The 26,151-nt window shown below is 41.8% G+C and overlaps 2 protein-coding genes across 3 annotated transcripts in view; one reads left to right on the plus strand and one right to left on the minus strand.

The window, feature by feature from the left end:
- Window positions 1-6,642, minus strand: part of trappc12 (trafficking protein particle complex 12) — a 36,943-nt gene extending 30,301 nt beyond the window's left edge. Inside the window, exons 1-3 of one of the 2 annotated variants that reach the window (XM_034124345.1) lie at window positions 6,433-6,642; window positions 4,637-5,954; window positions 3,019-3,135 (exon numbers count right to left, since the gene is read on the minus strand). In XM_034124345.1, coding sequence (XP_033980236.1) covers window positions 3,019-3,135; window positions 4,637-5,954; window positions 6,433-6,467 — 1,470 coding nt within the window. In that variant the 5' untranslated portion in view covers window positions 6,468-6,642. Of the gene's footprint in view, window positions 1-3,018; window positions 3,136-4,636; window positions 5,955-6,114; window positions 6,384-6,432 lie in introns of those variants that run through there. The other variant, XM_034124352.1, reaches the window with a different exon arrangement.
- Window positions 6,643-6,645: 3 nt separating this feature from the next.
- eipr1 (EARP complex and GARP complex interacting protein 1) overlaps window positions 6,646-26,151 on the plus strand; it is a 49,785-nt gene continuing 30,279 nt past the window's right edge. Inside the window, exons 1-4 of the mRNA XM_034124363.1 lie at window positions 6,646-6,816; window positions 6,952-7,035; window positions 16,474-16,606; window positions 18,576-18,732. Coding sequence (XP_033980254.1) covers window positions 6,775-6,816; window positions 6,952-7,035; window positions 16,474-16,606; window positions 18,576-18,732 — 416 coding nt within the window. The 5' untranslated portion in view covers window positions 6,646-6,774. The remainder of the gene's footprint in view (window positions 6,817-6,951; window positions 7,036-16,473; window positions 16,607-18,575; window positions 18,733-26,151) is intronic.

The following is a 26,151-nucleotide window of genomic DNA, read 5'->3' on the forward strand; positions in this document are numbered from 1 at the left end:
ATGGACATGTGTGCAAATGTATTTAGTTTCCTATCCATGTGAACATGATTTAAGTGGGGGGGGACCTAACCTCCTCTAGGGGGGTCCTCACCTCCTCTAGGGGGGTCTGGGGGCATGCTCCCCCGGGAAGATTTTTTTAAAATGTTGAAGTTAAAAGCATCAATCTGGTGCACTTTGAGAGCAACATTAGGAGATCTATGGATACATCTCTCAACACCCATATGAAACAGACCTGTAAGCAGATTTTATTTTTCTTTATTTGGATATTTTACAAATCACTCCCCTTTCAAACTGTATTCTTGTTTATTAATAACAACTTTTTTTTACTGTCATATAGTATTTTATACCCGTTTACTTTATTCTCTATTTTTGTATAACTATAATGATCATATAAAGATGTGCCTTTACCTCACTGGTTGTAGAACAAGCTTCTTATATTCGTTAGCATAGCTAGCTAACCAGATGCTAATAACAACAAAGTTATTGACTGTATGATCAGTATGACAGATGAACTGGGCTTTCAACTAAAGACACAGCCACGCAAAAACTGGCATGTGTACGGCTCCTTATGGGTACTGCCATTTCTGAAGTGCCGGAGCGGCGTTCTGTTGCTCTCTGGCAGAACTGCACCCCTGTCAGACGAGACATATACCACATGATGACACGTTAGGCTCGTGTTGTGTTCAAGGACCCTGAACACAACACGAGCCAGGAAAAAACAGGCACTCGCTTGCAGTGACGTGCGGTGAGGTTCATGGCTGGTGAGGCACTGACTCTTTCAGAGTCAGATTTACAAATATTATAGCCTATTTTGACCTTAATCGAAATATTCTGTTATTTTCAAAAGCTTTTTTAGTCTGATGCTATGATTAATTTTAAACAGACCGATCAACAAAAGGATACCCAAAATCTAAATATTGGATTGTTCTTTCTAAGTAAGATCCCATTTTCATTACAGTTGTGGTCTTACCTTGACTTGAAGATGAATATAAGTCCATGCTATCCTTCTGGACAACAATCTCTATTACTGTTTTGTAAAAGTCCTCCTTATCTTCCTGTAGTTTCAAAAGTCTAGTTTGTTGTTTGCGGTAGAATAACAGTAGCAACAAGAACCTGTGGGCTCACGTGCGCCCCCTTCAGTGCGGCAGAGGTTATGGCTGCCTCTCCTGGTGCTTTTTTCATTGCCGTTGTACGATGAGACCAGCGAGCCTAAATATCATATATACGTGAAATAAGTTATTTAGAGACTATGGATAGCGAGGATAAATGTAATAAAGGGATCTACAAACATTACATTGGTGACCTACAGTGAGATGGGAACAGGCATGCGCTTAGGCCCGCTTTCCAGCCAGTTTCTGTGGGGTGACGCATTCTGAGGTGAGGCAGAGCTCATCTGTGCCTCACCTCACCCCACAGTAAATGGCTTGAGCGCGCTCACAAAATAAGTGGCCGCGCTAAATTAGTGCCCGCGCTCCAGCAAGTTACTGTGGGCTTACGTGAGGCAGTGCTCGTCCCTGCCTCACTTCTCATCCCTCCCGTAGCGGAGCTCGGCAAATTTGCTGATTTTGACTATAAAATGCGATTGGAATCATACAGAAATCACATTTACACAAGATCAGTGGAGACATTTTATTATTATTATTATTTAGTTTTTCTTTAATTGTTTTTCCGTTACATTGGAGTATGACAGGTGAGGCTCTGCCTCCCCTGCCTCCACGTCGCTGCTCGCTTGTTTAATTCTTTTGCGGTCTAGATTTCTTTAATTTTTTTCTTTTTTGCGTGTGTTTATAAATTACCTCGAGGGCCGTACCAAATGGTCTCACGGTCCGTATACGGCCCGGAGGCCGGAGGTTCCCCACCCCTGCTTTAAGGTATGAATGGAATAATGTGTCTCCTGGGATCCGCTACAGAGAAGATCACTGTTTTTAACCAGCCATCAACTTACTCACAATTGATGTTATTTAACAACAGCTATTATGACAAGACACAATATATGTTGGTCATTTTAACCGCTGAAATTGGTGATATGCACAGGCTAAAATGAGAAACATAATGTTTTTATAGTGATCTTTGCTAATGAGAAAGAGTGAGGAGAAATAACAGCTTAATTACCATCAGAGTTTAGTATATTTTGCTACTCCAATCACCGGTGCAACTAAATCAATTTTCCCATTCACACGCACTCATTTCCACTGTTTGGCTCCACACCCTGGCTGCAACACTAACAGGCTGAGGTAGACACAACACAGCAGAGTTCTGCTTGCTCTGGACAACTCTAATTGTTATTATTTCATCAATACATCTTATCTAGCATTATGAGAAATACTATATTTTTCATAGCCTCTGCCAGGTACACTGCAGTCCAATGCACCTGCACAGTAGCAAATGCACACTTAACTCCTATAGCATAGCATAGAATTGCATGTTTTACCCTAACATTTAAGTGTACATAATCCTCCTCTGTGATATTGACAATGAACATATTAGTACAATAAATAAAAAGTGTGTATCCCGGTATGAAAATAATAACTATAAAAGCAACAAGAGTGTTAATTTGGGGATTTGACAGAGTATTTAAAATACCTCTGGTTAGGAGATGTTAGCCTTCATTCTGGCCCAGTGAAATCATATTAACAGTCCTCATCATCAGATGAAGATAGCTCAGTTGATGGAACTGTAGATGTTGTGAATAATGAAAACTAGGCAAAACTTATCTGCTAATGCAGACTGTGTGATACATTTTTCAAATCTGGCACAGGATCATAAGTGAACCTTGAGGGGAGATTGTTTTATCAACAGCAGTTTCAGGGTCAGGAGTGAACGGTCAAGCTAAGAGGTTGTTCCAACTGCATGCTTATTATGCAAAGACATAAATTATCACAAATGAGCACCAAAGCTAAAATAATGATGACCATACTGCAACAGTAGAGGCACTGGCACAAAGTGGATGATGCTCTGAACCTGTGAAAAGAACAGGAACAAACAGGTCATAGAAAGGAAGAAGAGCAGGTGACTTACGATGAGACGTTTGAGGCCCGTGAAGGACTGCTCCACAGAGTTGGCGGTGAGGACCTGACGCTTCATTGCCGCCGCTTCTCCCAGGAAACGAAGCATTAAGTCTTTAACAGCATCGCCCTGCAGCAAAACACACACACATGCATTTAACATCATGAAATAGCACATAATAGAAGTGCATATGCCTTAGTGATGTCATGCTAAAAGAACCTGAAAATTACATGCAGGATTTAAAATATCAGTACTTTTTTAATCAACAATAAAGCAGATTGGGGGCAATTTTCTTTTAATAAACTTAATCTGGACATCCTTAGTTCTGGATTTAAAAACAATCAGTTACAAAATATATTCTGCCCAAATAGGAAAGAAAAGAAAACAGGGTCAGAATACTCTTTATTCCAGCTTTAGAGTGGATCTAATTTGTTTGCTGAAAACTGGCTTTTAGTAGGCATAAACACCAAGATGACGAAAAAAAAGAAATCCTTGATTTGTATTCATTTATTCAGGCAGGCATTCAAACACACTGAGGAGGATAATGAACACAATCTAAGCTGGGAGGTGGACGTACACCATCAAATTCAATTGAATAAATAAGTGAATTGATGTTTCATCACTCAAGAGTTGTTATTACAAATAAATGTTACTGTTGAAGGAGCTCAGAGGGAGTTTATGAGGGAAAAAAACATGACATGGTGACACAATAGCCAATGAAGAGTGTGTGTACGACTGCTTGTTGATGAGTGACAAATGTCCACATGCTGCCTGTTGTGCCAGAGCATCATTTGAGAAATGTGTTAAACCAAATGGATGATCATGGTGGAGCCCAAGTCTTGATAAATGCCTTACCTTTAAGATTATAAGATTTTAAACATGTAGCTACAATCTTTAAACAAAACACAAAATAACGAACACAAAATGACCGTGTCACTATTGTCATGTCCTAGCTGCTTTTCATGAAGAATGTGATAAGAGCGTTGTGCTGAAATATAATACTGCTAGAGCTGTAGCAATTTATCGATTGATGTATCGTCACAATCGTTACACCAGCAACCATTTTAGCTTCTCAAGTGTTACGATTTGCTGCTTTTCTTTGTTCATAAATATTAGAATGAAATTGTTCTTAATGGTTGTTTGGAGCAGACACGGCATGTAAAAGTGTCTCAAAACTTGTGAGGGCATTTTTATTTAACTGTTTTTTACTGATAAAAAAAAAGAAGACGTGGGTGTCCTGACTTTAAGTCCCTAGTATAGAACAAGCTTCAGAAACACTGTATCTGACATTTCCCATGATGCAGACAGATATAGACAGGCACATATGGGTTACTATCATATTGAGTTTGTATGAAATTATGTTTTTGTTAAACAAATGTTTAATATACATGATAAATAATTGTTTTGCGACAAGCCTGAACCTGAGCTGTTTGATTTTGTTATACTGTGCCATCAACTCAAGCTAGCCATCTTTCAGTAGCTACTTTCACCAGCATGTTGCAATGCTTTAGGACAGTAAATATTCACATGCTTCTCAAAGCTCAGTGTTAAAGCCCTGGTTAACAGGGTATATAACAGCTCTCAAAACTTTCCAAAGAAATATGTTGTCTGATTACACCATAAGTCTCACCTGAAGGTTGTCAAACTTGAGTCCGGGCATAGTGAGTCTGGTGGTCTCTACATAGGCAGGGCTGTACTGCTGGGAGGCCACAGAGATCAGCACCTTCCTGGTCTCCCCAGATGGCAGCCAGGAATCATGGCGCCGGTCCACCTCACTCAGGCTCAGCGCTGTCGCAAATGGGTCATCGCTGCCCGAAAACACAGCCTGGAGCGTGTTGAAGGGCTGCGGCTGAGGGGCTGGGGCAGGGGCTTGAGCTGGGGCTTCTTGGGATGGAGGAGGTTGGGCCTTGGCGGTGGATTCAGATGGGGCAAACACTGAACTAGGAGTGGGAGCACCAGAGTCCAGAGCTCCACCGGGGTTGGAGATGGAGGAGGAGGTGGAGGAGAGCTGGTGCTCAGGGGTGGGGGCTATGGACGCTGGGGTGGCACCAGGAGGGATGTCAGCATTTGGGTTTGAAACAGAGATGAAGGAGGAGGGGACAGTGAAGGAATCAAAGAAATCTGAGGCTGGGTTGACATGTCCGTTATCATTGAAGAACTTACTGAGGCTGGGGCTGGGCTGGCACACGAGGGGGGCCATCAGCTTGCTGGGGGTCACTGCCTCACTGGTTTCTACACCGCTCCCCATGCTAAAACTGGGGGACTTGATGAGGGTGGGCTGGAATCCATCGGGCACCAAAGACTTTGGATGGGTGCCATGGCTGAATATAGTGCACACCGGCACAGAGAAATCTTTCATCTCTTGAGCTTCTAGTAGTGACGGTTCCCCACTGTTGGGATCAGACGGGCTGTGCTCGTCAACTTGGAGTGAAACACAGGATATCACCTGCTCCTCAGTGTCCAGTGTCTGCTCCCTGGTTTCTTCATCCACTTTCTCCACAGAGCTATCCTTCTCCTGTTCCTCCACTGTAACTTCAATCTCAGTCGTATTCTGACCTATTTCACTTTGTTCCTCTTTGTCGACTGATGTCTCGTGAAAATGATCTTCTTCCTCCTCCACTGCATCTAGAAAGGAGTCCATGGGGGCTACGTCGTCGTCCTCCTCACTGTTGTTAGGCGAGTCAGAAATCAGGACGCTCTCCATCATCTGGTCATTTAGCTTGTCCATCAGGCTCTCTGAAGGTGTAGCACTGCTGTCTTCCTGGGGGGTGGAAAACTCCCCGCCCAAGTCGATGCTCTCTACCTGGGGAAGGAGATTTTCTCTGGGTGGGGTTTGGCTGATGGTTAGCTTTGGAGGGTCTGGGCCTTCAGTAGTTACATCTTCCACTGTGATCTCCAAGGAGACTGGCCTCTGAGCAGGAGCCTCCTCACTGTCCATCTTACTGCTCCTGAAAAATCAAGAAATGCCTTTTGATGTAATGTAAACTGTGACAGACTCATACTCTCTGCGTAATTGTACAACACTGTGCAGCATTTTTCTCAGTCACTTCCTGTCATCATAGGTAAACGCAATTTTTTACGAGCTCTAGTCATCGTCATTGAGCTTACGTTCACAGTTACATCCGGAGATAAACGAGTCAGCTTCAGCTCTTTTATCCGTGCTTAACGTCCTGTCACGAAAGAGCCGTTAGCAGATATATCGCAGGTTCGCTGTCTGTGTATTACTGGCTATCTGGCTAATGCTACATTAGCCGGTTGGCTATCAAGCTATTTTAACTAAGCAGCTGGTTGCAAATGTAGAAAACATGCTCGACTCATAGCTCTCCTCGTTTTAAAAAGCACGAAACATACTACCGCGATATTCTTATAAAACCGAAAAGGCAAACAACAAATACAAAACTGAAACAAACACGATTATGTTCTTACCTTACTGCACTGACAGATATACATGTAATGCGCATGCGCAGTTCCAAAGGAAAGCTGCATCTACGGTATTCAAGAGCAGACACATTTCATGACGCTGATATTTTGTATTCCCGACGTTTTTTACGTAACTTTAAAAACCTTTAGAACGTTGCACGACTGTCGTTACGTAGTTTAGTCCTACGCTTCGTTCTTTCCAATTCTGAATCGCGGAAGTGGATCAACTGTGTTGTGTTTGTGCAGTACGTGGTTCAGATGCAGTATTTTTGTAGTGTTTTGACCGTGAGACGAGGTTTATAAAACACAAATAAAACGCTAAGAAAGCTCTGGGAAACAGACTGAAACATGGAGGACGACGCTCCTGTCATTTATGGACTCGAATTCCAGGTACTGTCACCATTCATTATGTGTTTACCCGGCTGAAAGCTCTACTCCATACTGTATACTTCTAAGCAATTCTCTGATCTATTGTACAGTATGAATATTATTTTATTAGTCGTGTTATTTTGTATCATATTGCAGGCACGAGCGCTTACAGCCCAGACAGCTGAAACTGATGCCATCCGTTTCCTTGTGGGCACACAGTCCCTAAAATTTGACAACCAGGTAAGAAACATACTTAATGACAGACATGTCATTCCATTTACAGCTATAGGAAGGAAGATGTCTGCAACAGAACACAGTGGGAACTCCTATTTTACTTTACTTAGTTCACAGTAGTAGTTTGTGTCCCCAAATCCCAAATGGCTCTTTATAATAATAGGAACAAGTATCCATGATGCTGCATCTCCTCTGCTCAGTAGTTGTAACAATGGACTCGACCATAACATATGTGTAGAATTTAAAATTAACATTAAGGTAAAATGCAGGTAAACAGGAAAAGCAAAAAACATAAATAATTTCCAATACACCTTATCATTATTTTCAATTAAAAGTGATTCCGGCTTATTCTAAGATACTGTTCAACTACTGTGAAATAAGGTTAACTTGGAGTTATTGTTTTCATGTGTTAAATGTTTCTGAAAGTTAGTTTCTTTTGAGAGTGGACGTAAGATATTAAGATTTCAGAAACATTAGTTTGACACTAAAGTGGAAGGAGTAAACTTTCTCTTTTCAGTTTGCTTTCCAAGGTTATAAGGTCTCACAAAAAAGGAGTCCAATAGGGATTATGTGATTTTAATGAAACGTTTTTGAAGGGTTTTAAATGTAAATGTATTTTTATTCAACGGCAGATGTCTACTTTATTATTGTCGTTGGTATAACACATACAGATGAAATGAATGAACAAATGAATAACCTTCTCTAGGTCAGAGGCAGGCAGACTTGTTTTTGAATATCTGTTAAATGTGAAGCGCATGACCAAATAACCTCTTGCATTGCATCTCAATTTTAAATTTCAAATGAGAGTCAAAGACTGTTCTGCAGAGCATGATAGTAGTCAACATTATGACATGGAGTTTAAGGGGCCAATTAGAAGAAGAAAAAAATCAGATCATACTGGAGTTGAAAAAAGTTTGAAGAATTTTAAACTTTTTTGTTTGTTAATGTTAAGACCTGAAGCTAAGATTCAACAGTTCTGATTTTAGTCAGGAAATGTATTCAAGGCAATCAGGATTTGAGTGCAGAAAGATTCAGGTATGTATTCAAGAGTCTTGTTGTCATACAATAGGGTTTAGTCCTGCAAATTGTAAAAAGGTTACAAATGCTTGAATAGACCCAAAGGGCCAAAAAGATCAATATGCTGTGAGGTAAACTATGACCCCTTATCATTATTACCGGTAATTGCAAATAATGGTCCATTTTGGCTCCCTCTACAATACATGAAAAAATATTTAAAAACAAAAAGCTGAAGAAGATTTGTACTTATCAATAAAATAAAATACATTTAAAGACCAAAACTTAAGAACATACCTGACAACTGTTACCTTGTATTGCTGGTAATCTTTCCATGTCCATTCATTCTGTTCATTGCCAGTCCTAAAGCAACAATAGCCAGGTTTGTCTTTAAGTGCATATTGGATTTGGGTAACATTTACTCATTTTCTGTAGATTTATTTTTTTGCCATTTTTGCAAATAACCCAGGATGTTGTGGTTATATTTTATGAAGTGTACCCACTTGGACATCAAGGCGATCTGGATAAAGGTCCCATCGAAATGTTCCATGGCCCAAGTTTACATCATGATTCATAATGTAGACTCATTTAAACCAGAGAAAAACAGCAAGATCTGCTAGAAACACATCTAAAATGTGAGGTTTGTAACATTGTTGCTTGACAAAACCAAAACGATTAAACCGCTGTTATTGTCTTACTTAATTTTTTGCTCTAAAAAACCTCATAACACAGAGAAAATAAATCTTTAAAGGGGCCCTATTACGCTTTTTAGAGCAGACAGGGCTCTGGTTTCAGACAAAGGTCGAAAATAAGTGCTGCACAGGCAGTATGAGATAAATAAAGACCTTTTCAAACATTAAGCATGTAAACATGTCACAGTAGAGGCAGAAAATACAATTAGGAAACCTGAAAATGGGCATAATAGGGCCCATAAAAAAAAGAAGAAGAAATAAACGGGTTACATTTAATAAGTTGCAATCAGTGTTTACCGTGTTTGACTGAATATGACAAGAAAACATAAACTCATGGGAATATTGTTGGACTAATTGTCTGTTAATTGACCCATTCTTTAATGATAAGCGGTTTATCAGTTATCAGAATTCTTGACTTTTGTGTCAGGATTTTGAAATTCTCTTTATCAACTATTTGTTTCAGATAGATAGGGACTTCAGGTGTAGCCGAGGAGCTGCAGTCTGACCCTCAACTGCAACTGCTAGAGTTATCGTTAATAGCAGAAATATTTGTTGCATGTGCATCCATGTTGTATGGTTTCTTTGCCTGTATTTCTGAGTGTTGGTGAGGGTTTTGTGCTGTGAGAGTGCTTGTAGGAGAAAAAAGATAGAGAGTGGGGTGTGTGCATGCATGCACATCTTGCAGAGGTCATTACAGAGACAGATGACAGAAACAGTTGGCTCTAAACGGGGGAGAAATAATTAGCTCTCTGAGAGAGAGAGAGAGAGAGAGAGTGAGACACACACACATACACACAGATGTACAGCATTTCTGCCTTGAAGAAACAAGCCTATTTCTCTGGCATACTGCAGTGTGAAAACGGCCTGGCACTGAATACAGACGTAGTTCAATCCAAGTGCTGTGTAGCGAGTCTAATACAGAGCTGGTTGGGAATAGTGACAATACAGCACAGTCGATCTGTGTGATTTCTTATTACACTCTGACAGGAGCTTAATATACTCCTCCTAACACTTTCACTATTCTGGCATTAGTGCAAAGCTGAGACACGAGAGAATCAGAAGCAAATTGTTCAATAGTAGGGTGAATAATCACAGGACAGTCACTCGATTTATGTAATGAATGGGCTTATTACTCATTATTAATCGATTTACCTTGAGGCTAGTGTAGACTTTCCAATTCTGTGATGTCTCAGCTGATTGCCAAAACGTTGGTCTTAGGTCGCACAGTAAGTGGTTTCCAATCTGACTCTACCTACCTTTTTAGATGCTGAGGTCTGTATTCGGTATGTGAACTCGAGATCCACTTAAGAGGGCATGGTTTTCATTCACAATTCCCAGCAAAAGCAACAATACGCCTGTATCTTCCTGACTTTAATGTTTTTGTCCAACTCGTTACCCAGCGCTGAAGGGAGCCAGGTTTAGAACTTCTCACTTTTTACCCCGCCTTTACGGCCGCTCGGAACATCTAAAGATATTGGACAACGTGTCGTAGAAAAGCATAACCCAACACTAGATTGGTCCAATAACTCACAGTCTAAGCCTCAATATTCTTTAAAAACAAAGTTCTTTAAATCGACACACGGCCCCTGAAAATCCCTTTCCAGTTGTAGTTGTGTGTAACTTTCTAATACAGAAAAGTTGTTTGGATATTTTCCTAAGTTACATTTTAGGGCTAAGATACACATCATTGCACACCAACATCTCTCAAACTGATTAGATCCATCTAGCACATAATGCAAATAACTACTAAATTGTTGCTAATTCCTTTAGTGCTAATAGAATGATGTTTCTTTTGGATAATACCAACTTAAGTTGTTTACTTTAAAACAAAGCGAAATCAATCCCATAGTTAAGTGTAAAAAAAACGAACTTTACGGACTTTTTCTTAGATTTATGTCAAAGAGCATTCGAAGCCGTGAATCTAATTGGGGTCATTATTCATCTTTTGGGCCATGTTCTTTGAGATGACCCTACATTTGACTCAGTCAGAGCGGTCCGTTTTATTCATGAAGCTCATTGTCTTTCGCACTCTGCATAACTTTGCTGGCCAACATTGGTGAGCTCACTTCGTCTAAGTTTGAACTTGCGTTGTGAAAAATGTTTTTCCGATGGGCATTTCAGCGCTGATTGCTTCTGCTGTATCCATAAGCCTGCTGGCCTCTCCACCTCCCATTAAGCATAATGCAGGGTGGAAATGTCTCTCTTAACTCGCAGAGCACCTCTCAAATCCCTCAGAGACCAATAGCAGGAATGACAAATAGGAGGGCACGTCGGCATGGCATTTAAGGCTGCTAACGAGATAAAGCGCCCGAGCTTGGCACCTCTCACACGCTCGCTACTCCTCCACCCCGCTTACTGTCATCTGTGCGGCTAAAGAGCTTTAGCGGAGAGGACCCTGAAGTAGGGGGGGGGGGCTGAGAGCCAGCTTGGCTTTATCCTTCCCTTACCCCCTCTTCCTGATCTCCCTCTCCCCTTTCCTTTCCTCCATTCCTCCCAACATCGGCACATAATTAAAAGTGCCGGGCTGGGTGCCCAAGTGGCTGAAGGCTATGAGTCACTCCCCAAGCCTGGAAGAACGAGGGATAAATCACCTGGGGGAGGAGGGCTGGAACTTCTCTATCCTCTCACACCTAGGTTCATTTAGGGGGACCCTATTACCAGGCCCTCCAATTACCCTGTCCCGCCAGCCTGAATTTATTTGTACCGCTCCCACACCACCATAAAATTATAACTTTGCGTAATAATTTTTTGCTCGATGCAGTCCAACCCAAGGTTAATAGCCGCCTAGCTGACTTTGAGGAGGCTGAAGGATGCTGGCGCTACGATGCTCTTCTCCTCCTCCTACTCACGCCTTCTCCTTTCATCCTTTTTTTTTTCCTAGCCTGTAAAAGTACAGGGAAGGGGAGTGGAAGTGCCTAGCAGGAGTTATTGTCCAGTGCAACCCCATTAACGGTCCCCCAAGGTGCTGTAAGTGTCTCTCTTATGGGAGAAACCGCCATTAATTGTCTGATCAAACCTTGAGACCCTCACTGTTTTACTGCTTTGTGGGCCCTGAACTGCATTCAATTGAGGACCCTCTTGGAATAGATTTCCATCTAAAAAAACAAACTCAGTGAGGAGGAGGAGGAGTTTCTATTAAGTTCTTATGGATAAAAGTTTAGCTTGTTTTCTATAACGTCTAGACAACTGTTGATTTGTTTTCAAGTGCAGCTCAGGTCTCTGCGGTAGACCAGGTCAAGGAGACCTGTGAGTATTTCAGGTGCCTTGTGTAATATAGAAGTTTAGGTAACTGTTAACGAGTTATTGGTATGCATATCACATTTTCAAATGTAATCTGAAAAGTAGCATTGTTCCTTTCTATAGGTAGAAATACTTTCTAAAATTGTATTCAAAACCACACAAGTGACAAGAAAAGAAGATAATGAATTCCAGCCATCATTCAATTCCTTACCTGTCATTTAAAGTGGACCTATCATGCTAAATTTGAATAATATAGTGTAGGACCATACCTATATAAGGCATATTTATACTTTTTTTTTTTCAAAATACCAAACAGATCATGCATTTTAGCCATGCCTCATTTCGCTCAATTTGAAAAATGTTAGCTCTGTTTTTGCAAGGGCAGATTCTGTGAGAACAGCACCATCTAGAGGCCTGGCATATGTACTACAGCGTCTCCAGCGTTTTCGAACGGCAATGGCCTTGGCTGTCTCCTCCTGATTGGTGGAGTTGGCCCAATAGCCGTAGCGCCACTGTCCTGACGTCAGGAAAGTGTTCAAATCTGGATCAGTTTTTATCAGATCCGTTGCAGCTCCTTTTTTAGAGATTTGGGTATGGAGGAAAATAGAGAGGGTTGTGTTTTCTGACACTTGGTGAGTTCCCTGGAACACCGGGGACACATATTCATGTATAAAAGACGTACAAAAGTGCATTTTGCATGATAGGTCCCCTTTAAATTGTGTTGAATCAAGAGCTCAGTCTGCTCTGATTGGTCAACCGCTTAGAGATTTCCCGCTCCTTAGCCTATCCCGTACATTGTGTTGGAGTGCTAGCCAATTTTCATTTCATTTCAAACCTTTATTTAACCAGGTAGGTCCCATTGAGATCATTGATCTCTTTTTCAAGGGAGACCTGCGCAAGTAGGTTACACATGAAACATAAAACAATAAAGGACATCATACTTCATATTTACAGGGCTACATTTACATACCTATCGACATTTACAAGTACCAACAGTATCAAAGAGCATTTCACCTATCCAAGCTTTAAAAACATGCAGTGGAACCAAATTGCTCAGTTTCAATTATTTTTCAAGATTGTTCCAAGCAAGAGGAGCTGCGCACATAAAAGCTTTCGTACCTAAGTCAGTCCTTGCACTTGGCACATCTAACAACACTACATCATGTGATCTCAGACAATAGCTACCTGCAACTCTCTGTGTGATCAGAGAGCAGATATAAGATGGAAGTTTACCCAACATGGCTTTATATATGAACATGTACCAATGACTGAGCCTCCGTACAGTAACGGCCCGTCCACACAGCAGCGTTAAAAAAAATCTTGGAGGTGGGCGTATCTGAATCTTGGGGATTTTTTGCGAGCAAGGCACCAACAACCAATCACATGAATCTCCCGTCCCCGACATACGAAGCAAAAAATCCCGAAGTAAACTGGATATAAACTCCCCAAACAGGCGAAAACATACCACTGTCTCTGCCACCTCCCTCCATGCCTGGCTCCTCCGGTTTATATCCCGGTAGGTAAATAGGGACTGGTCATAAAGCACCGGGTGATTCCCTACCGCTAATTTCTCCTCCATTTTTTGGAATATGAGGAAATGACCTGCGGTATGTCTCTCCCAGCATACACGCGGTTTGATTGGCTAGCGCTTGTACTGTCAGATTTGCATAAACGGGATTTGATTGGCTGACGCTTCCACCTCAGCTTCAAAAGTTGAACATTGTTCAACTTTGAATCCTGAAAATCCTGAAAATCTCCGCTCTGCTGCCCACAATGCAGTTCGGAGAAAAGTGAGGCAAAGTGACGTCACCCCATTCAAAGTGAATGGGCAGAAGCGTTCCAAGATTTTTTTAACGCTGCTGTGTGGACAGGCCGTAAGTGAAGGCAAACCTGCCCTGACATACAGGGTACAGTGATGACCCCTGGCATACAGTGATGACCCCTGGCATACAGGGTACAGTGATGAGTAAGTGCTTTACAATTAGTAACAAATCTCAGTGCACTGTGATAGGCGGCATCTTACTTGTTCAGGCAGGTGCATTCATATAAATCAGATCACCATCCAGCACAGATAAAGAGGTCACTAGCCTTTTCCTGGCCTCAAGTGAGAAACAGGACTTGTTTCTGAAAAAGAAACCTACTGTAGCTTCACCCTCAGCTTTTTAAGCAGATTATTGACCTGAAGTTTAAAAGAGAGACAATCATCAAGCCAGATACCAAGGTATTTGTAACAGGCAACCACTTAAAGTATTTTTCCACGCGCATTAACAATATCCAAAGCGGTCTCTGGTGTCTTTTTGGCTTTTGAAAATAGCATTACCTTAGTTTTATCAACATTTAAAAGAAGCTTTAGTTCAGAGAGCTGAGTCTGAATAATGTTAAAAACAGCCTGCAATTTAACAACAGCCTCTTTAATGGAGGGACCTGCACAGTACATAACGGTATCGTCCGCATAAAAATGTAAAGTTGCTCCATCCACATTTTGACCTAAACTGTTGATATAGATGGAGAATAATAGTGGACCTAAAACAGAACCTTGGGGAACACCATTAGCAATGTTCAACCACTCAGAAGACAGCCCATCAAAGTGAACACATTGGGACCTTTCAGAGGGTTCACCAACCACCCTCTGCTTCAAGATATGATGATCGACGGTGTTGAACGCTTTGGAAAGATCAATAAACAGAGCTGCACAACTCTGCTTATTCTCTAAGTAAGATACCCAAACAGATCATGTACAAAACCCTGCTCCACAAAATGTTTTGTGTCTCTCTTTATAATAATGTGAGGTTTACCTTTTTGGACCTTTGTGTCCCTAATTGTGGCTACAACACAGTGGTCACTCACATCATTTGCAAATACTCCCACAGATGAGTATTTATGGGGAACATTAGTTAGAATGAGATCAATTAAGGAGGATTTACTAGGGGACTTAATATTAGGGCGAGTAGGACTGTCAACAATCTGAGTAACATTCAATGAAATGCAAAGATTTTTAAAATCCTCTGACACAGCAGTTAACCAGTCCCAGTTAAAATCGGCAAGTAGCATTATTTCCTTGTAGTCAAGTTGAGATAAAAGATTTGCCAACGACGACAGAGACTCTGATGGGGGTCTGTAACAGCCCACCACCATGACCTGTTGACCCTTTGCCACTTCAATATTCAAGGCTAAAAATTCGAGTTGCTTGCTAATTGATTTGGAAACCAACGTGGTTACACAAAACGTATTCTTCACATAAATGGCAACGCCACCACCTTTATTAGGTCGGTCGGCACGATATACATTGTTACCATTTAAGGAGATGTCAGAGGCCGAAATAGATTTTTTTAGCCACGTCTCTGATAAAACAATGACATCAGCGTCAGTCGAGCTTGCCCAAATGCGGACAAAATCTAGTTTAGATAAAAGACTGCGCACATTCAAGTGGATGAATCCCAACCCAGACCTACAGTAGATTTAAAATCAGCAGGAGTAGCGATCTGACTACTGGGCGGTCCAGGGTTAGGTTGTACATTGTATCCAACGTTTTTAACATAAAGTGAACACTAGGTTGCTGAGCTGCTTGATTCCAAATAATTGAAATCACCCTTAAATAATACTTTCCTCTCTTGTAAAAATGTTCCCCCATTCTCACTGAATTATATTTAAAATATGCAAACCTCATATACACATTTAAGATTTTCTGGGTTGAAGCTATATTTCAACACAAAGAACGCTATCATAGACAATCAGGGCGCCATGTTCTCCGGTGAGAGTAACATCAATCACCTTTTTTTGCAAAATATATGTGCAAGGTGCAACTCAAATCTTCTACAAAATCATGATATACTTTTCCCTTTTTCCTTGATTTCCCCCCCGAGACTGTCACTCTACTTTTAATGATAAATTACACACTATGCAGATCAAATCTAGACCTTTAGAACTGGAGTATAGCTATAGCCAAATTACCATCTGCTGCCAAAGGTTGGCGCACAAGAAATTCCTTTTATATAAGTACACAATGAAAGCACTTCTACTAAAAAAGCTCTCTTGGATAATGCACCTCATCCACAGCCCCTTTTAGCAGGGCCACTCGTCAAAGAGAAACAAAGATGGAATGAGTTTCATGGATTTCCTTTTTGTTGTTCCATTTCCTCTGACTCCTTCTACGTGTCATATGCAGAACTCCCAGGGATCCAACTTCTAAAAGGCTTCTAGAAGTGTCTTAATCACCGTTTTAAAGGCCAAATCAAGATGAAAAGTCCTCAGCCGTTAGAAGTTGACGGGGGGGAAAAGAGAACCAAAGAGATGCCTGCCTTTAAATTACGTTTACTGTCGTATTTAAACGAGGAGTCTTCTTTTTTTGGGGGGATCAGAGGAGAAAGTGGAGCTTTGAACTGGCGTTTGTGTGTGTGTGTGTGTGTGTGCGTGTGTGTGTGCGAGTGCGGAGGTGCATGCAGTGTTTTAACTCTAGAACCCTCCTCGACACATCTCTCTGTCTCTGCTTCTCTTCCAGATCCACATCATTGACTTTGATGATGAGAATAACATCATTAATAAGAATGTCCTTCTGCACCAAGCTGGGGAGATATGGCACATTGGAGCCAGTCCTGCCGATAAGGCTGTGCTTACCACCTGCTATAACAAAAGTGAGTCCTGCTGTTTCCTTCTGTCTCCGGCTCCGTTCACTGCCTCTTTCAGCATCTAGTCACTCTGTTTCCTTTTTCTGTTTTTCTGTTGTTGTTATTTTACATAAACCCTTCCTTTCTGTTTCCGTCTAATGACCTCATGCAGTTTAGTTGAGAATCATGACATGTAGTCTGTCTTTAACAGATGATCGATAACAGACAGTCGCTCTTCACAGGTCCGACAGCGGCTACCGCTACTGTGTAAGAAGTCATGTCTGATAGAATCAATACTAATGTGTGGACATGATGAACCTCATGAGGGATAAGAGCAGCGGCTGCACAATCACTGTCAGACAGGAGAAAATCTTTAAAAAGGTCACATGCACATCATCTGTGCAATATGTAGGGTTTTATTTTAGCTTTAAAACTTCACAGGTTTTCTGCACCATATTTAAATAGTAAACTAAATTGGAGAAAATAACAATGTATCTTTTATTAGTTAAAATCAGCCGATAATGTTTGCAATTCCAGTGTATCAGTGGAACTCTTAAGATTTATTTTTATAAAATAGGGTTAGGGTTATATACAATGTCCTGCATCTCATTCTTTGGATGGTTTATATGTTTTTAATGGGATGGAAGGAGGTACTTAAGGTACCCATAATCAGTGTATCAAATAGAATAAATGGTGGTCGGCACACTCCCAGTTTGGAGAAACAGACAGGAAGAAGCACAGGTAGGCTGAGCATTATACTGCTGTGGACAAGGGCAGAAGCAAAACTCTTGTTAGCCACCTAAGCCATTTTTTCTACACTCTCTCGCCCAAGCAACCACACTCCATTGACAAGAACAGAATTTTTTACTTTCTAAAAACAGGTTTCTGGTCTATCGTCGCTGCCTCGAGTAATTTTGAGTTTTTGTGTGACTTTGGTGACACCCACTTTGGGTTTCTTTAAGCAGGTTTTCTTTTAGGTATCATACATGTTGTTACTACAGTACCACCGTCCACAGCAGTACATTGCTTTGCTTCGATGCGGTCTCTCCTGTCTGGTTCACCAAACTTGAGGCATGCCTACCGGTCGTACACTGTTAATGGATATTCAATCGGAGTTCAAACAATCAGAACTATTCCTTTAAATACATATCCATACGGTATGCAAATTCCAGCTACCGGTGCCTCAATGTGTCTGAATGGCTAGTATGGACCTTTGTTATTTGTGTGTAAGATATCTTCTAGGGCCAGACGCAGTTAGAGTTTGGGATATTTGCCTCATCTGGAACAGGATCTTTGTCTCTGTGCCCCCCCCAAATAACCCTCCACCACCCTCTCCCCCATCTCACTTCTGTCTCTGAGTTCTACATGCTTGAGTTCACAGGATGACAGCCACTCTGGGCCGGGCTGAAGCTCAGACGGGCCCAGAATGCACTGCTGCGCATACCACATATTCACACAGAAAAAAGATGTATACGTACAAACCACAAACACACAAACAATAAAGCGCTTCCATACCGCCTCCCACCGGCACTCCAATACGTGAGCAAGAAAAGGCTTTTGTTCGAGATGATTGCTTGCCCACTTACTCCAAGTGCAAGGTTGTCTAAAACCACTCAAGAGCCTGTGGACCCGCAGCACGTTGCTTTTTAATTTGACAAATAGGCGTAACGCCAGTGTTTCATAGCCCAACGCCTGCCCACACACTGTCAATATCTACACCAAAAAGAAATTAGGCTTTTTGCTTTCTCTCTCCCTCTCTCTGTGATCGTTTATGCCCTACAGCCTCAAACTTTTACTCCAATTACTGTATCAATTCTACATTTACTCCACTGGTTCCAATTAGCAGCTCTGGCTCTGGTGTGGATGTGCCAAAATAACTAATTTGTGATGTGGATTTTGGGGGGAAAGTGTATTCACGTCACCGCATTAGCTCCTGTAAACCACACAAACACACACTGTACTCTAACACTCTGACTGTGTGTGTTGTCCCCTCCAGCCAGTGACAGCAGGGTGGTGTCCTGTGCGGCAGTTTGGAGGATGCCCTGCGATTGGGAGACAGGAAGCAATGATTCACCTGACGACTCCGCCCACAACCCCCAGACCTTGGAGCTGCTCTGTCACCTAGACGACAGCCCCCACGGCAACGCTGCCTGGTAGGTGTTGCTGGGGAACAGCCGCACTCACAGTACCAGTGATGCTAGTGCAATTATTCTTTCTATCCTTTGTTGTATTTGTGGACTACAGGTGGCCTGATTACCTAAACACAGACGCCTGGGGCACCTTGACAGCCCTTTGTGATAAAGGATTTAGATCTGGCTACTGGAATATCAAGCTATATGTTATATATTATTCTATATTAGTCCAGATCATTGTGGCTTTAGCTGAATAAAATGAGCAGTCTAGCACTATTGGTGGTCAATATATATTCTTATGGAACTTTAAAATACATGTCATGGTCTTCTTAGGCAGCGCATGAGTTGTAAGGTCAAGAGGATGGAAAGCTCATAGGTTTTAAGATGTTTGCTATCACCAATATTATATATCCATAGTTATATTGCAATATTGGGGCATTTTTATTCAAATATCATATTATCTTTCTCTATCTTCCAGGGCTGATTCCTATCTGATTAGTTATCTATTTATGGTTTCACAATCAAATGACCATTAAACTATTATCTGTACAAAGAAATATGTATCCATATATCTAGCCATACCGCCAACCACCAAACCTAGCCAATAAGGTTCTTTAAAAAAAGATCATCGTAATATAATGCGAAAATGTAAGGATAATCATAAAATGAACTATAGCAATGTCTACTTGCAACCCCTCGAAACTTGTGCATGTTTTCATTTATTCCTGAATTATGGACAGATGGTGGACAACTCCTTCTGAAACTGAAATAGCCCACACTCTCCACACGTTTAGATTCCATTCAATTCCTTGTGTTTCCTTTCCTGGCTTTGCCTATCCTCTCCTCTCCTCTCCTCTCCTCTCCTCTCCTTTCCTCCTCTCCTCTCCTCTCCTCTCCTCTCCTCCTCTCCTCTCCTCTCCTCTCCTCTCCTCTTTCTCATATCCCTACCTCTATCCCTGTTACCCTAATTTATAAGAGTGTTTTTACTTTTTGGGCTCAGACTATTGACTGGCCCACATCTCAGCTTGTAGTCTCGGCCCGTTTGTCTTACAGTCGAAGCTCCTGTGCACAATGCCCTGCCATAACTCACGCCTATAAGAATGAAAATCAATGGTCATTCCCTTTTTTAGTCCACTGTTCATCAGCTGCCTCATGATTACTATCATTTTTAGAGGCGCCGATCAGTTAGCAGTTATTCTGTAGCAGCTGTCTGCGCGGGAGAGATAAAGATGGAGAAGGAGTGAGGAAGATGGAGAGAGGGAAAGATGGAGAGGAGCTCACAAAGAAGAGCACAAAAGAGAAGAAGATATATTGCATTTGTGCAACTTGTGTGTGTGGAAGGAGGAGGAGGGTTTTGGATGAGCAGGGGTGCGCCCATGTGTGTGTATGTACTGTATATATGCGTCTGTGTCAGAGGGCAGGTCAGGCAAGGCTGCTGGGTAAAGATTGATGGCTGTGGGCTCCACCATCTTAACAGCGTGAGAGCTGTAACCCTCACAAGGGCACCAAACTGTGTGTGTGTGTGTGTGTGTGTGTGTGTGTGTGTGTGTGTGTGTGTGTGTGTGTGTGTGTGTGTGTGTGTGTGTGTGTGTGTGTGTGTGTGTGTGTGTGTGTGTGTGTGTGTGTGTGTGTGTGTGTGTGTGTGTGTGTGTGTGATGTGTGTGTGTGTGTGTGTGTGTGTGTGTGTGTGTTGTGTGTGTGTGTGTGTGTGTGTGTGTGTGTGTGTGTGTGTGTGTGTGTGTGTGTGTGTGTGTGTGTGTGTGTGTGTGTGTGTGTGTGTGTGTGTGTGTGTGTGTGTGTGTGTGTGTGTGTGTGTGTGTGGTGGGAGTGTGCATTCAGTGCTGTGAAGCCTGTATTCTATGCTGTTCACTATTGGCTCCCCTAGATGGATGGCTTTGGTCTGCTGCCCACCTCCTCCATCTCTCTGTGACACACACGGGCACACACACACACACGGGCACACACACACACACTCACTCCGATTATACTGGCAGCTTTCACCAGCCTGTGCATGTTTGTGTGTGTAAGTAGACAAAGAGTAAAGAGAGTTTGGAGTTCATACTCTTATGAGGGTATTGTCTGTTTCATGCGTGCGTGTGTGTGTTTGATAACCTGCCCATGTGTGTGTTTGCGTCCACTCACTGTAGCATGTCTACATCCTTCATGTGTGTGTCATCCGGTGCCTGGTGTCCTCCACTCTCACTAACAATAACACTTTCTCCTTCCTACAATACAAATCCCCTCATTGTTTGGGTGGGCAAACATTTGAGCTCTGTCCTGTTGTGAAGCGTGCTCTGAATAGAAACACGGGCAAAATATGTCCCCACAAACCTGGGCTAACCAATCTGTGTTTTTTGTGGCTTATATGTGCACCATAGCTGCGTTAGTTTCCCTTCCTCGCCTTCTTCTTCTTCTTCCTCTTCCGCTTCTTTTTCCTCACACCCTTGGATTCGATTGGCTCGGGCGAATCGATTCCCGCGGAGCCATTTGAGTCAATCACTGCCGTAGGAGGGAATGCTGGAGCACAAAAGGCAACATGGCTGATTTTTTAAAGTGGGATGTGACGGGGGGGTTGGAGGTGTTTGTGGATGTGATTGTGCGTGTTTGTGCACACACGCATGAATGCAATCATGTGTATTATTGTGTGATTATTTCGAGTGAAGGACTCAAAGGCTTTCACTCAGAGGTCTGGCTGTATATATATGTCGGGTCTCTTTTGTCCTGCAGTGCGATATCCTCTCTGCTGTTTCCTTGTGCGTGTGCCTGGACTTGCAAAAGTGTGTAGGGCGATTTTGGCGATCACTCAATGTGATTTTCACTGTGAGGGTCCCCTAGTCCCAATCAATTGGACCTCAGTAGCGAGCTCTCAGGTACACTGTGTGTGTATCTTTGTGAGTGTGTGTGTGTGTGTGTGTTTTTGATTGGGGCTATCAGTCGATTGTAGGGCCTGTGAGACCCTTTCTTTTTAACCACATCTTTGATTAAACATGAACGGAGGTGTTGCATTTAAGTTCGGGAGTCTTTTCCACCATCAGGTGAAACCTGATACACAAATCGGAGAAACTAAAATAAATAAATAAATATGTTGCAGGTGATTGGATCAACCAACTTTCTATCATCGTCTATCTCGGGCTAACTTCAACCAATCAGATCTGGCCAACCAACCCTAACCCCCAAGGCCAGTCGGGAGAAGACTGAACATATTTTTATATTTTTAGAGAGAAAACCTTTAATGCCTTTTTTCCAATCGAGAAATACTCTCCAGTTCTTAAGTGATGCTAAAAGGGCATCTACTGTATGCTACCCTATTTTCACATTTGACATTTCACTTAGTTGACGCAACTTAAACATGCTGCAATAAACAATAAATATACAAACTCACAACAACAAGAAAAAAGGTCAGATATAATCCCTTCAAATAAGCCGAACCATTGAAGTGCTTCTCTTTTTAATTGAATGGCCAAGGTACAGGTGAATCTGATGGGATTCAAGTGTTCGACAAAAGGTCGGTAGACTTTCTGCCGTCCTGATGTCCATGATGGGCTGGTTCCAACATTTTGGTGCCAGGGTAGCAAACAGGCATGTTTTTGTTGAAGGGTACCTGGGTCCACTTCGCAGTGAGGGATTAACAAGTCGATTGATGCAGAGCAAAGTGCATGTGCTAGAGTGTTTGGTGTAACCATGTCATGAATGTAGGAAGGTGTGGATCACTTCACAGCATAGTAAGCCAGAACCAGTGTCTTGTCGCCTCTTTTTGTCGTCACCTAAACCAGTCAAGTAACCACAATTAGCTCCTCAAAGGATGCTGATTGGTCCAAAACACAGGTTGTAAGCAAACGTACTACGTGAAGCCTTTGTGGTAATGTCACCATGTTCCCAGATCACAACTATATCCTTAGAGACTTCATCTCAAACGATAGCTGTAAAAAAGACCCACACTTCATTCCCAATGGCACTTTGCTATAATGCCTTTCTTCTGAACAACTTCAACTCAAGCTGGTTCTCATACACACACACACACACACACACACACACACACACACACACACACACACACACACACACACACACACACACACACACACACACACACACACACACACACACACACACACACACACACACACACACACACACACACACACACACACTGCCCTTGGTGTCCCTGTATCCACACTGAAATCTTATCCAGAAGGAGAAAAGACACGCGCACACATCTTTGTTTGTGTTTGTTGTTGGCTTTCTATATAAGGGGCTGGGATTAAACTCATATGGATGCAAAGCACAGCAAAGATGGGAAACAATCTGATGAGCAAGAGCCATAGAGAGACAAAGAGAGAGAGCAGTGCATCTGTGTCCCAGACTTAGATATATGAGGCTGTAAAACCTCCGTAGCGCTCCACAACAGTATTTACATACCATTCCATGTGCCTGCATGTTGCAGAGCTCAAGGTTAAATGCACATAACTTGTATACTTTAATACGAGAGGAAGGCAGTATGAAGTGGTGTGTACCATACTGTCTCTGCCTCCCGCTCTCCCTTTCTCCCTTGTAGGAATTGATTGATACTACAGGGAAGCATGCTGTATATTTTAATTGGTCCTACGGTGTACTGATTTATGTGTTTAACAGTGTGTTTGTGTGAGAGAGAAAGGAAGGTGGAATCTGAAGTGCTGCAGCCTCCATCTCTAAGGTCTGAGATGCATTGAGTTGCCCCACCAAGCTGTGTGTGTACTTTTGGGAAGGCGAATCTGATCAGCCTTTCACATTATGGGGCCAAAAGGTGGTCTAAGTTAAACATTTGATTTAGCTATTCATTGTTTTTTGTAATGGTTAGGCTTAGTGTATGGGCCATAGGAATCTTTATAAAATGACACCTCCACATGAATGCAGAATTTGTAGGTGAATACAGAACAATATTTTGGTATCAGAGATTATGGTTTCTAATCGTTGTATTGACCAATCACGTTTCAGTGTTTGATTTAAGGTTAACAGTATGTGTCAGGAGCAAAACAAGGAGGCAGAAGACGCAATCATTTTCACCTTTGCTAACGCTCCGAGCAACACATCGTCTTTGTTTGTTCAAATGAAATGGCAACATCAGGAAGCACTTGAATGCAGTATTGACCTTGGCCTGTGCTCTCTGAATGTCATTTAAGGTTAAGTTAAAGGAAGTCAATCAGATTTGAACATTACATTTGACTTATGAATAGTTTGTCATTAACACTGACAAGCATAAGGTGTTAATACATGTAAGGCACATTTGTATGACACGATTATTTTTGACAAATGTAAAGTATTTGAAAAGCATTTAAAGTATACCATTAATGTAACATCTTATTATTAATAGGTTACAGTCTTTTTTTTTTTTATATTTGAGAACATAATCTTTCCTCAAATCTTTTGTCCAGGTTGTGTGTAGTTAGATTTTGTGCATGCGTGCGTGCATCCCGTGCCCATGACTTGCTGCTCCTCAGGAGGGCAGTAAAAGCTGTCCCTCAGCAGTCATGAATTTACAGCCCATATAAACACCGCTCTTCCCTCTCTCACCCTCACCCCCTCCCTCCCCATCTCCCCGCTCCACCTTTTCTAATAGGACTATGCATATTTGAAACTTGAATTCAATTTCAAAAGCAAACTTGAACTTTGTCTTCCCTTCCCTCCCTTCCCTACCCGTCATTTCTTTTATCTCCTGCAAACACTCTCACCTTCTATACCACATGCTCTCTCAAACACTGGCATTGTTGCTGCTGCTTCAAGTTGACAAATGAGTCCAAGAAAATTGAGTTGTCTAATGGATGAACCCCTTTAAATAAATGGCATGATTTTGTAAACCTCTAATGACAGCTGCTTTAAAGCTGAGATTGGCCTAGACATCCAAAACGTTGAGCCAGACCACGTCTGCACCTCTGTGACATTTGACATCCTTTATCCCAGATTCCTTTTACTTCAGCGGAAAGGCCACACTAAATCTAACCCTTAACAAGCATAAAGGAGCACTTCAAGGCCAAGGTTATGTTTAGCTTATTGCCAGGACTCTGACTGCGCTGACATATTGCTTTTAGAGTCGACAGGACTCAGAGTTAAAATCCCTGTCTTCTCACTTGGGTTGTGTCCTGTTTCATATAGTGTCTTCATTGCAGAGTTTCTAAACCTTTCCAAGAACAAACAACTGAAGAAAAAAAGCATTTAAATCAACGCCAAGGGAGGGATTGAGCAAAAGTTTGGGCTCCAGTGTGTCAGGCCTGGTTAGGTCCCTATGGCTTGCGCACAGAATACATATTGTAAGTAGAGCGCAGTGGAGAATCACAACGCCACGGAGCATGCGGCGAGGAATCAATACTCTACAGAAAGTAGTATGCGGGGAGGAATCAAAGCTAAGTATGCAGTAAAAGCTACCTCTTCTTTAACACCACTGAGGCAACCCTGCATCCCTCTGCTGTGTTTGAACACCAGATTGACAGAATTGGGCTGCTGGATTTGCCAATAAGTACTCTTTGCTGAGCGACGGTTGTATGCTATTGTCACTTTTCTCAAGGAATTCATAATTAGCTGCAGCCGCTCAATTTGTGTAGGTTTCACATGCTCCAGGCAAAGTCACAAATGATTTTTGAAGGACTTTTTTATGCAGACATCCTAGTAGTAACCTGACAGACGAAATGCACAAAAACATCCTCTTATGGCTGGTGAGAGTGACACTGGCACATGCTGTTAGTCTGGGTTACAGAAGCTTCCTCAATTTGTAAGAATCATATTGTTACCAAGGAAATGTATTTTCGAAATCACACAGAATTAAACATTCAGAAGAATTGGGGACATCTATAGGTATAGAAATATCTTTTTTTACTAACATGATCTCAAAAGAAAATGTTAAATGTTGGGTGAATAAGTTGCTTTTTTTCCAAAGAGTGAGATACAGAAAGCCCAATACTTATGTGCACCACACAGACAGTTGCTGGTGTCCTCATTAGTAGTAGTAGTAGTCGTCCTATTTACTGTAGGGTATTTTATTATATGTACAGCACTTTGGCTCGACCAAAAATCGTTTTAAAAATGTGCTATATAAATAAAACTTGATTTGATTTGATTTGAGTGGTTACTTAATCAATAGTTCCTGCTTTTAACATGTAAACCACAAAATCATCAATTCATTCAACCTTTAAATGGGACATACATTGAGATCCAAATGGTGATAAAAAGCAGAAATAGGGTTAGAATAATAATAGCGTTAGAATAAATAAGGCAATTTATATGTAAAGCAAATGAATCAACCTAAACAAGAATAATTGAGGTGTAATAGAATCAAATTGAACATTTTGAATTGTCCCTCAGGATAGAAGTGAAGTAAGCTTTACATAGTTATTCCCTGTTGCAGATGCACAATGAGAAAAACAGGATTTTTCAAGCTTAGTAAAAACATCCGGCACCTGCAACAGCCTC

The sequence above is a fragment of the Trematomus bernacchii genome, unplaced genomic scaffold (genome assembly GCF_902827165.1).
Source record: "Trematomus bernacchii unplaced genomic scaffold, fTreBer1.1, whole genome shotgun sequence".
Classification (NCBI taxonomy): domain Eukaryota; kingdom Metazoa; phylum Chordata; class Actinopteri; order Perciformes; family Nototheniidae; genus Trematomus; species Trematomus bernacchii.